The sequence below is a fragment of the Canis lupus genome, chromosome 37, assembly GCF_048164855.1.
Source record: "Canis lupus baileyi chromosome 37, mCanLup2.hap1, whole genome shotgun sequence".
Lineage (NCBI taxonomy): Eukaryota > Metazoa > Chordata > Mammalia > Carnivora > Canidae > Canis > Canis lupus.
Genome location: NC_132874.1, coordinates 24,183,169 through 24,201,924, shown reverse-complemented (window position 1 = coordinate 24,201,924; position 18,756 = coordinate 24,183,169). Strand labels below are relative to the sequence as shown.

The 18,756-nt window shown below is 38.8% G+C and overlaps 1 protein-coding gene across 1 annotated transcript in view; it reads right to left on the bottom strand.

The window, feature by feature from the left end:
• GMDS (GDP-mannose 4,6-dehydratase) overlaps nucleotides 1–18,756 on the bottom strand; it is a 574,889-nt gene that overhangs the window by 277,285 nt on the left and 278,848 nt on the right. Inside the window, exon 7 of the mRNA XM_072814020.1 lies at nucleotides 3,957–4,084. Coding sequence (XP_072670121.1) covers nucleotides 3,957–4,084 — 128 coding nt within the window. The remainder of the gene's footprint in view (nucleotides 1–3,956; nucleotides 4,085–18,756) is intronic.

Sequence of the window (18,756 nt, the reverse complement as noted above, 5' to 3'; positions counted from 1 at the left end):
TTCAAGGTGGGATCACACTGAAACCTTGTTAATCAAACTGTTACCATTAATTTTAAACATATGGTGCCATTTTCCACCTCTGCATTGTTAGATGTCAATATATGTTTTTTTTTATTAAGAGGGTGGCAAAGTTAAATAAGTTTGAGAAACCCTTTATTAATCTTATCAGGCCACAGCGCATTCATCTAGCCTAAGTTTTGAGAAGTTATTCCTCCGATAAAGAAATCTGCTTACCTTTGTGCAATTTAGCATTGTGCAGTCTTACCGGGTTTTAGATGAGGTTTAAAAGACTGTCATATGTAGCAACTAGAACCATGGCCATGGCAGGTCTGAACAGAAGATATATGGGAAGACCAACGCCCCTGAGAGAAGTTAGATATCCTCTCCTTGGTACTTTTCAGGCACTACGGGTACCACATTGACTACGTGAATTTGCCTGGATGTGGTATGCAGCCCCCAGCATGTTCTCATGAATACTAGGAATTGCTTCGATGTATGTGGAAGGTGGCAGGCATGAAAACAGAATGTGATGGTGTCATATAATTATTTAAGAAGATAAAAATATTTTAAAAGTTTGAATTGTCAGTTGACTATATTCCATAAGAAGGGTAAATTCTTGATAACCTGTGTCTGTGTAAATTGAGTACTTAGAACTCTGACCCATCAGCATTACAGTAGTTTTTAAACAGTAATATTTTTTTCTCAAATTGCAACAATAACTGTTAGACGTTAGTTACAGAATCTGGGTGGTGGGTATGTGGCTGTTCATGGTAAAATTCATTCAATAATCCTGTATGTTTATAATAAAATATTGGAAAAGATGTAACTGCATATAAGTTGTTTATCCTGAAGTACAATATAGTTTAAAACAGTTTTTATATTCTTTATTTCAAGTTGAAATACCACTTACCCACTCAAGTTTAAGTTATGAATCATTTTGATCTAGGAAATAAGACTAGAAATGGATGTTAATGAACCTGAATCAGCAACAGGAAATGCCTTTGTATAAACTGTTGCAAAAATGTTTACAAGAAAGAGGTAGATTCTAATCACGAATGTATAGCACATTAGTGCTAATTTTTTACAGGGTTGTTATTATGCCCTTTTCACAGATGGGTAAACTGAGATATAAAACCCTAAGCAAATCATTGACAGAGCTAGGATCTCTACACTCTCTGTCAAATGCTCTCTACTCATCATGGAAGTTCTTCCATAACTAAAAAAGTATAAGTCACTTCATCTAAAGATTCACCAGTACAAAATGTTTGTGTATAAAGGAGGATGATTATATAATTAAAACGTATGTAAATAAGATGCTATTATGACTTGTCTGATCTGCACTTGCCAAGGCTTCTTTATTCTAAAGCTGATTATAGTGCAACGATGCAGATATACTTTAAACAAACAATGCTTCTCTTTTTTCATTCTTATGCTGTTGATTTTAATTTTGGCAACATCCACTTTTAGTCATAAGTCTGTGAGGTAACCTCATTTTAATACATTTAGAAATGCAAGGGATGGTAATATTTCTTAAAATGGAAACAGCAAACTATGAATTCTTACCTAATAATGACACTTTTTTTGGAAATCAAGAAATTAAGATTTCTTTCAGGACTCATAAACGGAAACTATACAATGCTTCTTACATCATCAACACGTGTTACTGTCTGAACCCCAGAGGAATCCTTAACAGCAAAACCTACTTGTATTGTGGAACAAATCAGGTCTTGAATGCCAATGAGAATGACTTAATTTCATATGTCTGTTTCTCCGTGAAATCTGTAAGTTTTATATTCTTACTGAAAGGCCAGAACATTTTACTCTTGCATGGATGCTGTGGCTTCTTGGGCTTACTGGACTGACACTAGCTTGTCAAGGACTCTTCAAAACAGCATTTGGGAAGACCTCTTTGAAGCCTTTGAGCCAAAATGTATATAAAATGCTTTTATTTTAAATGAAAACAAATGTGGCCCCTTTGTTTCAAGGTTGGAGCTACATCCTGGACCAGTGCTAGCCTCGGCACTTTGGGAGAGACAGCAGCATGGCCCTTCCAGCTCCACTGAGCTCACAGAAGACTTACTCATTACTTATGTATTTATTTAATAGTGTTGTACTTTTTTTTTTCTGGCCTATTTTTTAAAATGTCGATTTTTTTTCGGATTGAAAAAGTTTATATTTATTCATTTTAAATACATGGAAACCATAGAAATATAAAGAAGAAAATAAACATAACCAGTAATAAGCATTATTAACATCTGGTATGCTGTTGCACTATCAAAGTCTATTTCTGAGACTCCCCACTGAGCGTGGAGCCTGATACAGGAATCCATCTCACGACCCGGAGACCATGACTTGAGTAGAAACTCAGTCAGATGCTCAACCGACTGAACCACCCAGATGCCCCTATTTCTGAGTTCTAATAAAAACATCATTTTTTACCTTGGTGCAAAAAAGATAAATAGAATAAAATTTGATCTATTTGGTTCTGAATTTAGAGAACAAGACCTTGGAAAAGAAGGATACCTATTAGCTCTCTATGACTCTAAGTATATGCAGAACTAGAATGATATTTTTGAAAAAATAATGTATTCATTTTTATAAAACTTGCCTCATATTTTTTAAGTAGGTTAGGCCATATAGGCTAGACAAAACAGTCTCAGCATCTATTGATAACACTTCTTTTCTCCTACTTAGGATTTCTGGAAGTAAGGCCTTACATATTTTTTAATGTGATGTGTTTAAAATATATCTAAATGTCTACTGTCACAAAATGCCTCTTTGTAATGACAGCTTAGAAGAACATACTGAAATGATCAAATTGTTACATTGTTTAAAATTTAAAATTAGAGCTACTTTTTGTCCATAATATAAATCAGTATTAGGCGTTCAAGTGTACATTTTTAATTGTTATAGACAAAAATAATAACACTGCCGAGACTAACCTCTGTGTTAGCAAGTAAACTACTTGTTTGCTTTCCTTCATAAATGTTCAAGTTTCTTTTTGAATCGCATCAATGAACAAGGAAGCCAGATCCGGTTTCCCAGAGAGGAATCATTAAGGACAGAAATAGTTTCCTGAACTCAGGAAATCTGTAAGCACCTAAACAAGGACAAGCAGACTCCAGGGAAAAAGACAATGTTACCAACATGCTCCTTCATGTCTGGCCACAGAAACCACCATGGATACTCAAAAGCATAATGATCATGGAAAGGTAAAATATAACCATTTGCTTAAAGAAAAGTCGCACTACTTATACATGTAACACATCTAACTAACCCAAACCAAAATTTATTGTGCATTTAAGTCCCAAGAGTGAAAATCTGAATCTCCCTTTGACTATATTCACAGTACTATGCAAAAGTATCATTATTAACAACTCTCTACTTAACAAAATTCATTGGTGTGCAAAGTCGTACTTTAAGAAATGTGTATGATAATAACCAGAAACCAAATGCTCCGTAAGAATATTACTCTTAGGATACCTTGGTAGTATAATGTAAATCTAAAAGTCTTGGACTATACAAATTGAAATTAGGTTGTATTTCCTGAAGCTCTGAGAACTGCACCTTTAAACCTAAAAAAATTTTTTCACAGTTAGTTATAGGTCTATTGGGCAGGCAGGAAGGAGAAGGTGCAAAAAGAAGGAGAAAGAGGCTTTGGAAAGAAAAGCATTTTTTTCATCCATCGTCCAAATTAATGACCAACATCTTCATTTTAAATAACGAAAAGAACAATTGTGAGACGTTTCCACATTCAAGGAGCACTCAGTGTGATCTCCAAGTAAAGTTGAACTGTGAAGCTTTAAACTGAAAGTAGTAAGAGTTTAAACATATTTACGTTAGGAAAATTTTATAAGCTACCACCTCTTGTAGGTCATGCTTTTCCACTTGAGGCCTGGCATTGAAAACACCAGCTGATACAAGTATTTTTAAGAACATAATGAGTCGGTTCCTACCTCTACATAGTCCTTGGCATGGCCCCAATCTCGTTTGGCATCCAGATTTCCCAAGCTGAAACATTCCAGTTGTCCAAGGTAAATCTTAGCCACTGACCTGCTAATTTTTCGAGTAACAAAATTAGCTCCTAAAAAAGAGATAAAAGGGTGTATTATCAGTATAGTACATTTGACATTTAACAGTTTGGTGAACCAAACCCAACCTCAGCCTCTGGGCATGTCTTTCATTCTCTTCCCCCCTCCTTTAAAATAAGAATAGAAGAAAACGATCATTAACTGTCATTTAGATAAGTTAAGAAGCTCTAATTCTAAGTGTCACATCAGCTCTACTTTCATAACAAACATTTTTCTTTGGGGGACGTCTTAACATTCCTAATTTGCTGCTGCTATATGTGACCCAGGCATTAGGCCAAAGAAAAGCTATTGGAATGCCAGTTTTTAAACAGAAAATTCAAAAGGGTTGTATAAAGGGAAATGCCAGAATGGAAGACAGACATCTAAGACCACCCTGATTTTTTTTAAGAACATAAACAGCATATGTTCCTATTAATAAAGCTATTTTGGTGCTCATGGGGAAAGGGAGAGGAGAGTAACTTAGCTCACAGGGTATAACTATTTAAAGGAAACAAACAAGAAATGCGTTTGGGTTGCCAATAAGTGGTGATCATTCTCTAGAAACCTGCAAAGCTATCCAATTATAAATTATGACACAGTTCCAAGTCAAAAGTTTCTCTGTACTATACTGACTGAAATGCCACCTTCCAAATTCACTTAAGTGCTATGTACAGAATTGGCCTCCTGAATTCTGCATAAATATTTTGAAACAATTGATGAAAGGTACCATAAATTGAAGAAAGAAGTGAAATTGTTTTATGTTCTTTGGTCTTTAATGAAAGCCCCTACTTTTAAAAGATTACAGAGAAGGACAATAGTAAAAGACACTTCTGAGGTGATTTTACCCATGCCTCTGTTTCTAGGTAAGGTTATCACAAAGCACCAGGTAATGCCAAATTCTCAAGGTAATAACACGTATAAAGTCAATAATGGCTGCATACAGTTTAGATAGATTATTATCATTATTTATCATATTTCAATAACTTTAGCTTTGTTCTTTTGCAGATTAGGCAGGGAGGTGAGTTATGATGAAAGCTTTTGGCTTCTAGAGAAACTGGCACAGGGATAAGGGGAATTTTCCTAAAGAGGTTTACTAAATTTTGGCAAGAACATGGCCCAGGGCAAGTGCAAACATATACTAGCTCGCTTACTACAAAAATTTGGTGTACACATTTATACCAATGCCATCATTAAAAATGACAACGGGGCTTCCACGGAAATCTAAATTTTCAGTTTCTGTTAGCAACTCATAGAGTACATTAAGAGATCCAAAGTTTCAACTTTCCATAGGAGTTAATAAAACACAGAGCTCCTTCAAAAATGAGCCTTTCGAAATGAAGAAATATTTAATAAGTGCAACCCTTCTCAATCTGCTACTACCCAATAGCAATATTTTATTCTCTATGGACTTGTAACAAATAAATTTAAATTTATAATTAAATGTAGATTTCTTGATATCTTTCTTTTTAATAATAGGACTATACTATCATTCCAAATACACTCAATAAACTCGTGATACCATATAATTAGATGAAGTTCCCAACACAGAACAGTTCAGATTATTCTCTTTACTAGTAAGCAAATGTTTGGGGCTCCCATGGAAGCATGTGACCACGATCAGGCAATCTACCTCAGCTCTACCCTTACTGTTTATTTGGTCAAACAGTACTGACTGAGCACCTAGCAAGTACTGAGCACTGAGCTGAGAAACTTGGGGTTGAAGCAGCAGCCCCGTCTCTCAAGTAGCACAGAGAGAATAAGACAGACAAATCAGTACTGCCGGAAGTGAGATGACAGATTGGCAAGCACAGAAACAGTCAAGTCTGGCTAACTCCGTGGCTGGATGTGGTCAGGAAACACCCACTAGAGAAGCAGCCTGCGCTCAGCCGCCTGGTGAGGTCACCGAGGGATTGATTAAGCCGTGAGACAGGGACACGCAAAACTGGTGCAGGGGCTTCTGGACAAGCCTTTGTCTTTAAGTTCCTATCAGAACCCTGCAACGATCATGACCTCAACAACTCTGACAATGGCTATCACTTCTAGCACTGCGCCGAGTACTATTTCATTGATCTATTATCTATCCTCAGGATAGTGTCACACATTCTTGATTATTTTAGCTTTACGGTTAAGTTTTAAAATCAGGAAGTGTGAGTTTTCTGACTTTGTTCTTTTTCAAGATTGTTTTAGCTACTCTCAGTCCCTTGAACTTCTGTATGATTTTTAGGTTCAGCTGGTAAAGTTCTGCAAAAAAGCCCACTGAGATTTTGATAGGGATTGTGTTGAATCTGTAGGACAACATGAAGAATACTATCATCTTAACCATATCATGTCTTCTAATTTATGAACATAGGATGTCTTTCTATTTACTTAGGTCTTTTGAAATTTCTTTCAGCAATGTTTTGAAGTTTCTGGAAAATAAGTTGGTTTTGTTTTGTTCAACTTGTTCCTAAGCACTTTATTCTCTTTGATGTTACTGTAAATGGAACTGTTTTCCAAATTCCATTTCCAAATTAATTTTAAACATTATTACTACCGTTTGTTTCACTAATTAATTTTTGGAGAGGCTTAAAATTATTATTTTTAAAATTTTCTCTCTTTACTTTTATGCCTTATCATCTAAGAATGAGGTTTTTAGGAGATAACTATATAAAATCATTATATATTAGAGTGAGACTTAGAGGCCACTTTGCCAACCATCTCAAGTGTGCAGGTAGAGAACAAGAGGCTCAGTAAAACTGCCCAACAGTGAGGACAAGAAGGTGAGCCTGACCCAAGCTGTCTTGCTTTCCCACCTGGGCTGTTTTCACTGACACCACACAGTATAATGTAGGAGGTGTCCTTCCTCAGATTAGATTACTCAAGTGGCTGTGCATGATAACACATAGCAAAATGGAACTCTCATAATTATTTTAAATGCATACTTGATTTCTAATAGACTAGAAAGAAGATCTTAGCTAGGAAGAAGACCAAGAAATGGAAAGTTAGCCCAATGACCAAAGGCGAGCACTCTTAGCTACTGACTATATGGTATTTTGCACCAACCATTCAACATCTCTGAAGTTACAGTCTCTTCTGTAAACTACCAGTAGAGTAAATACTTGCCAAGTCAAATCAGGGTCTGCTAGTATAGATGAAACAACACTGGACAACATAAATCATTACTGAAATATAAGGAATTAGTATCATCATGTCTTCATTTGTGAAGCAAGGATAATAACAGGTACTTAACATGTGGATTTGATGTTTAAGTGAGAAAATCTAGGTAATATGATTAGCAAGTTCTCAATGAATGTTCGCTAGTATTATAATTATTACATTATAATGTTAACAGTATGTATAATTAAGCCTCAATGAAAAGTTCAGATTTCTTACTTCTTTTATGCCTTGGTCTCTTAATTCCCTGATTTTGAAAATCTGAGGTTGAGAACAGGTTTAAATAAAAAGCCAAAGTCAAATGTACAGACTTACACACTGAAAGCACTAATAAACATTTCTTCAACCATTGTAGGTTATTTTTCAATGTAAACTCATTAACATAGAAAAAAAAAGAGTGGCTATATCAATGTATATCCATAAGAAAAAGAAAGATTAAGATGGATTTTATGTCAAATCTTAGTTCTAAGACTGAGGTCGTGAGTTTTGCTAGCACTGAGAGAATGAAAAGGACAGAATTTCCATTTTGCAATACAGCATACAAGAAAAACCACCATCTTCAAAAACATCAAGATATGCTGGATAAAATATTAGTATTATTTATTTAAATTCCAGGCTGAGTCTCCAAGAAGAACTCAAGTGACAGGAAAGCTCCAGGGCATAGATCTGGGTGGGCACGGAGAGTTCTGAGCTAAGACCATGACTGGAACACCATCTCAGGACCTGGGAACAGGCTTTAGCTTTAATATGCAAGCTGAGGCAAAGGACATGGCTTTGGAGGTAGAACACTGAAGTAGGGTTACACACTATGTGAATTATTAATAATTCTGTTCTTTTTATATGTGCCATTATCTTAAACAAGCATTTTAACCTTTCAGTTGCCTTATCTATAAAATGGGATAATAATCCATACTAAGGACTTAATAAGACACTACAGTTCAAAGGCTGTAGAACATTCTCTCATTATAATGTACTTCTATTGGTTATAAATGTTTATTGTCTTGAATATTTTTATTGTGATCAATCTTTTAAAACAGTAAGACCTTTTTCTCTCACATTCATATTTATGTGACCTTCTCCACAGTTAGCCCAAGTCTGGGAAAAGATTAATACACTACTTCAAATAGTCAAAAAGAAAGTCAATATTCATCCCTATCATTCAAAATAGGATTCTGTACCACAATAGTTAAATTTGAAAACAACGTTTCACGGAAAAGTAATTTTCTAAATAATTTTAGTGTATCAAAAGCCAAGAGTGGTCACAACCCAAAGTTTCTCCCAGGTGCTGAAGGGCAGGCATGTGGCCATCCTGTGCAGTGGAGGACGCGAGCAGAGGCGGGAGAGGTAAGTTTTGGTGCTCCAACCTAGCTCCTTTGGGATAACAAGTACAGTACATTGAAGAATCATTGAGAGGAGGAGCTTTCAACCTGCTTTATGCTGGAGAGTCTGCAGAAATCTCCTAAGGACACCACCCAGACTGACCTGGGGCAGCTGTGTCAAGATACACTAAGGAGTGATGCAAGGCTCTCTTACAGGGCATGAGCAGCAGTATGAGAGCCAACTGGCCTGCCCCGCAGCCCTGAATGGGCTGGAGGTGGTGAGGGAGGATGCCTATAGTTGAGGCTTGGTGGTAAGACCATGGAGGCCACAGACTACAAGTAAGATGAGGCAGTGAGTCTACAGTCCATAGTGTCAGTGAGGGGCAGAAGGAGGCTAAGCACCCTAGGAGCCTGGTGGAGAGAGAAGCCCCTGAATTTTATCAGCAGCAGACACCAAGAAGAGCCATGCCTGGAGCTAATGCTGCCTCCTTGGCCACCAGGCAAGGGAAGAGCTTATAGCAGCAAAGCTGCAGCTGAGGTTAGCAGTGTGCAGAGCGTACCATGTGGGTCTGAGGATGCCCAGCTCTGCAATGTTTGGGTAACTTTCTTAGATCTACCTAATTTTCCTTCAGCAGTCTAATATTTTTAATTCAGCCTTTTAATTCTTTATCTTAATAATTTTATATATATTATTTTATATATATAATAAATATATTTATATATAATTTATATATAATTTATAAATATAATTTTATATATACATAGTTTATATATATACACACACACACATATATAAAAACTTCTCTTTAGTTCTTTTTCAAATCTTCCTGAGCATTTTTATATTCTATTGCTGCTCATTTATTTTTTTATGACTTATCATTTTATTTACTTAGAGATGTCTTAGTAATTTTATATTCTGAATTTGATAATGCCAATATTTAAAATTCTTGAGGGCTAATTTCTTGTTGTTTTTTTTTCTGCTGATTTTAACTGATGGCAGTTTGTTTCCTTGTTCGTTTGATGACACTGAGAGTTCATATTTAGTTATCTTAATCTGCTGGAAACCAGAGGTCATGTCTGAGAATGATGTTTCTTTCTGAGGGGGTTTGCGTTTATTTCTGATGGGAGCCAGGAGATATTAACACCTGTAACCTTTATCCCCTTCCATGGTCCTCAGGTTAATATGCTCTGCTCTTCCACTTTGTTACTGTCTAAGGCCCCCGCTAAGCCTTCTAATTAAAGAGGCTGGGCATTACCTAAAGAGTTATTAAGATCACTGCATCAGGGGCCCCTGGGTGGCTCAGTCAGTTAAGTGTTCAACTCTTGGTTTCAGGTCGGGTTATGATCACGGGGGTCCTGAGATGGAGCCTGTGTGGGGCTCTGCACTCTTCGGGGATCTGCTTCTCTCCCTCTGTCCCTCCCCTCCACTCTTGCTTGCACACTGTCTCTCAAATAAATAAATAAATAAATAAATAAATAAATAAATAAATAACTGCATCACACTAAGTAAAAGGGATTTGATACTGCTTTGGGGTCTCTAGAGGTCCCCACCTACTGGCAGGAGGGAATTGGCAGGAAGATGAAGACAGATTTAAAGAAATAAAGATATTAAAATAAATTATTTGCTCTGCATATCTTGGACGCAATGCAAATAATTGTGCCACCCCCACATGTTTATTTTTATTTTCATACTAGACATTCAGGAAATTTTGATTTTTATGTTTTTTCAATGGAATATGCCTGTTCAATGAATATATGGGTGTATGTGTATAAACACAGACATATACACACATACATACACACACGTGTGTGTGTGTGTATAAACAACTAAACCTGAGATTTGTCTCACTGTTTTGCTTGTACTCTTTCTCAGGCTCAAACATAATTACTTTAAATGATTTTTTTCACATATCAGGCAAATATACTTTTTTTTCCTTATGAAATCCTGAAACAGAAGATCATCTTGTCTTGTGGTTCTTCCCCTTTACACTGGGCCTCACTTCCTGTGAGAACAGATGATTACGGCCTGCTGTGAGATCATTCCAGCACCAACACACAGGAGGCAGCTCAGATAAACAACTAAAGCCAAATTCCTAATTTCCTGGCTTTGTTCTTACATCTAATCCTTACATCAGTATGTGTGTGCACATATATACGTATTCCTTGTTAAACTTTCTGCTATAAAATCATGAAATATATCGACATAATATTCCCATAGTCAGATATCTTCTAAAACAAAAATTTAAGGAATAGAACTGACAAAATTTATAAACATATACTGTAAATTATCAGCATTTAACTTTAAAACATGACTGGCAGCACACTTATTAAAATTAAAGAATTAGATTATCTGTTAAATCACAGTCTTTACCACAATGCATTATACTTCAATAGAGGCTTTGTTTTTGTTTTTATAACATACAAAATGCAAGAATGGACATCTTATGATGATCAAGTGGAACTAAGGGAACAAACAGGAGGGAGACACAGTAAGTCCTGCTGGGGATGACTCTGCTTATCACATTAAACAAAACTGCTTCTTTTTCAAAAGTATTTCATTATGGCCCTTCTGTTATACTAACTCCTAAGAAGCGAAGTAGCTATGAGCATGTGGCAGTTTTCATCGTTTGTCCGCGTGCGTGTACACACAACATGATTCCTATCAGCAACCAAAGAGTATTTGAAGTGACCACAATTTGTTGAAGAAAAGTTCTATTTCATTGCTCAATGCTTCATCCAAAAGCTTTAGGCTTAAAGATTTTTTTGGAGTTAAAAGTACAAAGCCAGTTTGGATGATATTCTTTGCAAAACAGAAACCCTTCCAATTTATCCTGAACCTCACATGAACCTCCGCCCTGGGGCCCTGCATTCCCCCCACTGTGGTAGTCTCTGGCCACCCCACTGGGATCTGCCTGGGCCGTGGCTCGATGCAGACAGGGTGTAGAAAGAAGAGACACTGGGAAGGTCATGGCTGACGGAGCAGACTGCGGAGATCAGAGAGCTCATACCTCATTTGCTCACCGAGTCCTGCCAAGAGCAACACTATTTAACTGCAGGTACTCAAAATCCAACAGGCATGCTTAAAGGAATCTCAGGCTTACAAGAGGGCCATTCACAATGTGCATTTGTTGGGGACAGCTACCACCTTTTGGCAATTATTCATACACATGTGTTTAAAGAGAAAGATTCAAACTACTTTATTATTTGCCTCAATGTTCGATGTCTTTTCTACTGAGAGTTAAGAGGATTCAAAATCATAAATCTTTATTTCAAGGTTTCCCAACTTTGGCACCGTTGGCATTTGGGGCCGTCCCGTGCATGTTAAAGTGTTAGCAGCACCCCTGGCTATCACCCAAAAGATGCTAGTGGCACCCCCTCCACAGCAGTGGCAACCCAGAATGTCTCCAGACATTGCCAAATTTCCCTTGGGGAAACAAGCTGCCCCCTCCCCCCCTTGAGAACCACTGCCTTAGTCAAACAAACCAAAGCTGACAAAGACAAAATCCCACAAAATTAAAACAAATTTATATATAAACGCTAACCTTACCCACAGATACACTGTGTTATTTTAAGTCTCCCTCTTCATTTGATACGCTGACGAAACTATCAGAGAACTAATAAACATGAAATATTTAAATCATGATGAGACAGGGTGAGTCTTCATCGAGAGTCAAAGTGAATATATGAGTCTGGCCTCCTGAGGAGGGTGTAGGTGAAAGCACACATTTGGGAACCATTGATGTCTGGATGGTATTTCAAGTCCTGAAACCAGCTGAGACCACCAAGAGAGGGAAGTGAGCAAGAAAACAGAAATGGTCCAAGAACCGAATCCACTGACACTACTACGTCTAGAGGTCAAACAGATGAGGAGGAAGCAGTGAGGCTGAAGGAAAACAAGAGCATGGAAGAATCCGGAAAGTCTGGAAAGCGCGTGCCCAGGAGGTTGTTAATCACCACAACTGCAGGTCAGGGGGGAACACGGGGGACAGATGGAAAAACGAACACTGAGAATGGTGGAATCAAGGTGACTGGTGACCCCCGATCGGGGCGCTTCGGAGGAATGTAGACAGAGGTCTGATGGGTGAGAGGGTTCGAGAGAGAAGGGAGGAGAGACTGAGAACATTTTATTTCAAGAAGGGAGACCCAGCAGCATCTTCACATGCTGGAGGGAGAGACGATCCAGGGGAGAGGTGAAAACTGCTGGGTCGTGTCTCCGAGTTGGTGATGACCAGGGACGAGTGGACCAGGCTTGAGCTCCGACAGCTCGGCCAGGGCGCAGGAGAGAGGGCGGAGAGAACAAAACTTCAGATTAAAAAATGTGCAGATGTTCCCTCAGGGGGCGTCTATTCCCCCCTCAGATCTTAAACAAACACTCCCCTCTGCCACAGCACATACCCCTCCGTGGCGTCCATCCCACAGCCGCGCTGGACCTGCTCCCGGGCACAGGGAGCTCCCAGGCCTGCTCCTGCAGACCCCAGGCCGGATTTCCTTCCTGTCCCTACTATGAGCCGCACCTCGGCCATCCTCTCGCCGATGCCCTGGATTCCTCTGCTCTCCCCGCGGTCCCACCGCACCCACTCGCAGAACCTCAAGTCACTGGCAGGGCCCTGCCTCCTGCGGCCTCAAAGTGTGGGGGGAACCTCTGCTAGGCACCCCCGACTCCAGCGAGGCGCCAGCTGCCTGCAGTGGGTTTACAGGCCCTGCGAGTTCCCATCGGGCGTTCCTCCTGGTCACCTCCGGGGATATAACCTTTACCTCAGTCGTGTCTCCTTCCCTCCAGCTGACAGGACCTCGTAGACGTCGCTGCTTGATGAACGGGCTCACCACCCGCGGGCTGCCCGGAGGCCCCTTTGACTCCCTCATTCACATCCCCCGGTCTACTGTCCTACGCCTACCTACCGCCGTGACTTCTCAGGGGTTCCTACAGAGGGCCCAATCCAGCCTCTACTAGACCATGATGGTGGTGGCTGCCTCACTGATAGATTCCCCCAAAGAATATTTTCATGTTCCTTCATTCTTTGCATGGTCCTAATGGCAACAGCCCAGCTCTACCTTCTGACTGCACTGATTTACTCAAGAGCAGGCCCCGAATCCACACTGACCCAAAAAACTACAGCTACAGTGATTGCTTGAGGGATGGGCGCCTGGTCATGGCAGGCCAGTTAGAGCCCTTCCCTAGATCCCCTCCTAGGGAGGAAACCTTTTTACTTCAGCAGCGAGACTAAAGGTGGTAGTAACCTTAGTTCTGGCTTCTCAGAAGGAAATGGTTCAAAAAGATGAAACCAAGACAGAAAGCAAAATGGAGACAAGAGACTGGAGTTCTGGTTCCAGCTGTCACTAGGGTCAGGCCAGGCATACCTCTGTCATTCTCACACTTGGGTAACATCCGCCCGCCCTGCCCTCTAACTTCAGTGATTTCATTGAAGCCTAGTGTGAGTTTTGACATTTCTAAACCCAGATTCCTCACAGATGCCCAAGCCCAACTCAGCGAACAGCTTCATTGGTCCAGAGTCATGTTCTCTTCTGGATTTTACTGCTATCACATGCTCTTCTGTTCTGACAACGTAGAGTTTCTCAATGCAAATCTGATCAAGATCCCCTTTCCTCAGCGACAGCAAGATCCCTGGTGATCTGTCATCTTTCCCCTTCTAGCTTCTCCTCCTGCTCCTTTCGCACCTCACGGTGTCTCCAGCAACATCCAACTGTGTACAGATTCCTCAGCGAGATCCCTTCTCCTTCTCTGCACCTCCCCTCCTCTGTGAGAAACATCTTTATCCATATTTTGCTTCCCAACTGTCATACTTCAAGTACCACCTCGATAAAAGGATTTCCTGAGTCCTTCCCTCCCCAAGAGGTGAGCAGTCCCTCCTCCTTGCTCCTCAATCACCCCTTGCATTTGTCTATCTTCTTTTATTACACTTCATTGTAATTTTTAGTTTACTTATCTCCACTGTGAGATTTTTAAAGACAAGCATTATATTCTTCATCTCTTTGACCAGAGTCTAGTGTAGGGCTTATCACATGATAGATATTCAATAAACACTTTCTGAACAGGGAAAAAAAGGAAGTAGGGATATTCAACAGTTTAAAAAGTAGGATATCTTTTCACTGATAAATTTAGTACATCGTGAAGTTAGTTCTTTTATTTCTTTTGCCACAATTTCAGATTCTCAGGAATGATTAAACTCTTAAAGTAGCATGTTTGTTTTATAGGCACACGTACACCAGTAAGCTCAGAGATAACATTCCAGATACCAGTAAATGATGAAGAAGTTATCTGGTCATACTAGGCAGCTTCTCTCTCTTCTGACACCTTGGAGTCATAATTTCTTCTTACCCTCCAGGTTTGTCAGGACCTCTGTGGACTTTCACCTCTATCTACAGGAAGAGGAAGGGAGTGGGGAGAGGTAAGGGATGGAAGCAAAGGAATCAAATTGTCTGTTATGGGAGAATGATTCAATTTATATAAGAATGGAATAATAGACATGGGTATCCTTTTTTGGAAATCAACTCATTTTTATAGAAATGATTTATTACCATTAAAAAGGACTTATCCCACATCATTCTACATTATGTCTGAGCTGCATTTCAGAATTGGTACACAGAACTATTTTACAGAAGGACCGTGTTTGTACTTATATTTGACATTGCTCATACTTGAACTTCTTGGATTAAATTTTTTCTTTGGCTTCCATCTTGACTTAAGCAGTAAAGCAGGGCCACTTCATATAAATTTCAGGTTCAAAGTAACTTAAAAAAAAAACACTATTGGCTTATAGCCATTCCAGTGTAGGGCCTGCAAAGTAAGAAAATCTTCAAAAGGGCTTTGATTCAAATTCTTCTACTGATAGGAAATGGGGACAAGACAAATATCTATAAAATGAAGCAATTGTGTCTCCTTCCACAAAAACCTTACTTGGCATTCATGATTCAGTTTCTGTTATTCTCTATTACAGAAAAGATATGCATGCAGTACCCTAAAAGCAAATGAGTACAAATGATATTTTCTCACCCAAGGAAAGCAATTAACATTCTTCCTCTGTAATAACTTTTACTTAAAACTTGGTTTGGACTTCAGTTTATGAAATATTTTTCAAGAAGGGTCAGACTCCAAGGGTGAAAACAATGAGAAATAAAGGATGAGGGATCCCTGGGTGGCGCAGCGGTTTGGCGCCTGCCTTTGGCCCAGGGCGCAATCCTGGAGACCCGGGATCGAATCCCACATCAGGCTCCCGGTGCATGGAGCCTGCTTCTCCCTCTGCCTGTGTCTCTGCCTCTCTCTCTCTCTCTCTCTCTGTGACTATCATAAATAAATAAAAATTAAAAAAAAAAAATAAAGGATGAGTTCTAAGTATTGGTTACCAGTCAATAAATGCCACCATAGTTATCGACATGGAATAAATGTATAATATTAAAGAGTGGAAAACACAAGTATGATTTGTGTATGAAAGTATGACTCTCTTATTTGTTACATAGTCCCTCTCCACTACTATCACCTACGCTTTCTTGATATTCTTTATCTATTTGGCGTTCTCAACTAAAGGCCTAGGGAGTCTGATGAGCACATAGATGGCAGCAGCATATCTAAGGCACACCAGAGCAGTGACAGAAACCGTTTCTGAACTACTATAGAGAATGAAGAATAAGTTTCATTTTCTGGAAATTGGTAAAGATTAGGTAATGATTAAGTTAGTAGGATGGTAATGTGTCAACCTGGCTAGGCCAATTAGTGCCCAGATATTTGGCTAAACATTATTTCTGGGTGTGTCTGTGAGGCTGTTCCTGTTAAATTAGCATTTGATTGAACCGGTAAACTGAGTAAAGCACATTGTCCTCTGTAGTGTTGGTGGGTCTCATTTCATCTCTCAGAGGCCTGAAGAGAATAAAAAAGTGGAGAAAAGGAGAATTCCTCCTCTCTGCCTGAGTGTTTGAGCTGAGGCACTGGTCTTCTCCTGCCTTCTCCTCCTTACACTACAAGTGCAAGTCCCAGTCCAAGGGCCTTTGGACTCAGATTGGAACTACACCTGGATCTCCAACTTGCTAACATCAGATAAGGGCACTCTCGGCCTCTATCATGAGCCAATTTCTTACAATAAATCTGATATATGTACATATATGTCTTATTTGTTCTGTGTATTTGGAGAACCTAAGGATTAGTGTTAGATAAGATTTTAACATATGCTGACACTAAAGTATACTACTATGCAAGGACATAAATTACTACCTTTTTTTTTTTTTTTTGCTCATGGAGTCTTGCCTTGAATTTTCAAGTCTGCGCAAATTACTCTTGAGGTCTTTGTTTGATTTGCATGAAAGCTATGTCTGTGAGCTATAAAACCCAATATTCTTCAAGTCAGTTTTTAAGAATAAATATTGTTACCATCAACAAAAAAGCATATTTAATAATCATTTAACAGTATATAAACAATATAAAGAATTCTAAAAAATGAGGGTAGCTGTCTTTTAGTAGAATTGTTGATTTCCTAATATATAGACTATAAAATAAAAACCACGAAACATAGTTTTTGAAAGTTAATAGACTTAGTTTCAAGATAGCTTAGTCTCATATTGCCCCAGTTTCTATGTCAGCTATGTGACAAAATTCAGGAAAAATAATTTGCTTCCATACCTTGCTTCATCATTTCACATTTTCACTGATTAAATTTAGGACTTTGCAAAACTACATAGGAAAAACTAGGAAAGTAAAGAAGAAACACAATGTTAAACTGGAATAAAGGTCTTGAGGAAAACTTTGAGGGTCAAAAAAAAAAGAGCTGAAGTGACTAGAATACAGCTCATCTGGAAAACGAAGCATGGCTGAAAAGACAGGCCATCTTAGGAGCCAGCATGATATAACGGATAATCACAGGGATTCTGGAGTCAGGCTGCTGGGTTCAAACCCAAATCTCATATTATTATGAGAAACTAATATAATCTCTAAACTTCCAGCTCTTCACCTATAAAACGTAATAACCATACCTACTTAATAGTTTTATTATGAGGATTAAAAGAAATAAGTGAAAAACATAGTACTGTTTACATGGTAAGGGCTAGGTAAGTGTTAGCTGCTATGTTGCCATTATCATCATTAATATCACAAATAGTCCCAAAAGTTAAGACTTCTTGAAAATGCAAGCTATTAGCTCAGGAGCCCTCTGTAGTTCTCAAGAATGGCTTGTGCTTAAAAATTTTGGTTGTATAAGCACTTTGAATCCAGTCAAGGCAAAAAGGAATATGCTAAAAACATCAAGCTAGTATCCACCTTGCGGGAAGTGGCCACGGAGAGTGTTCATCCCATCAGGTGGAGGAAAGGGGTGTGAGGCGGTGCAGCCACCTTGGATGCTAACCGGGTAAGGCTTCAAAGTGAACAGGAGCCACCCCCAGAAGCCCTTCTCCTGATAGAGGTGCCAAATCCAGAAGCACAGCTCCTGCGGAGCACTCCACTCCTGCAATACTCACCTCCAAATTCATTTTCATAACCATCAACTGTAATTAGCTCAGTAGTATTCAATGTGTCTACAAAGTTCTATTTGTCAAAGAGAGGTATGCATGTCACTTTTTTCATATATTGTATGTTAGCTTATTTTAGTGCTGGCCATTGAAGAATATACTCATTTTTTAGAATATTTTCATTCCACTGCCTTTTATTTACTACCTATAAGAAATATTTCCCTTTGTTTGAAGGTTAAGGAAACATCCCCAAATGCCTAGCACTTCACATTAAATATTTATAGGCTTCTGAGAATATGCAGTCCAATGGCTGTCTACATGAGTATTTATTAGTACTAAAGGTCTTAACAATATTCATTTTGTCTTCTTCCAATAAAATTAATCAGTGCTCCTCTGAGAAACTCCTTCCTCTTCTTTAAAAAATGGTTTTGCTTCTTTTGTACAAATTCATTGTTAGGATTTTAAGAGGCACCTGGGTTAGGGTTGAGACATTTCCTGTGTACTTCAACCCAGCCTTCTTTAACATCTTGCGGCACGGGGGCTTCCCCTATTCCATTGATAAAGTTATGCCACATGCCTACCTTTTTCATGGCCAGGAAGTGTCTCTTTGTGATCAGATTGTATTTTCACTTCCTTAATTGCATCCCATTATGGGCTACTTATCCTCATGTACATCCTGCTTTAGCGCCTTTCAAGAAATCTTAAACATACTAAGACTTTTAAAAGTTTTATTATAATGACCTGCCTATTCTGACAGAAATAAG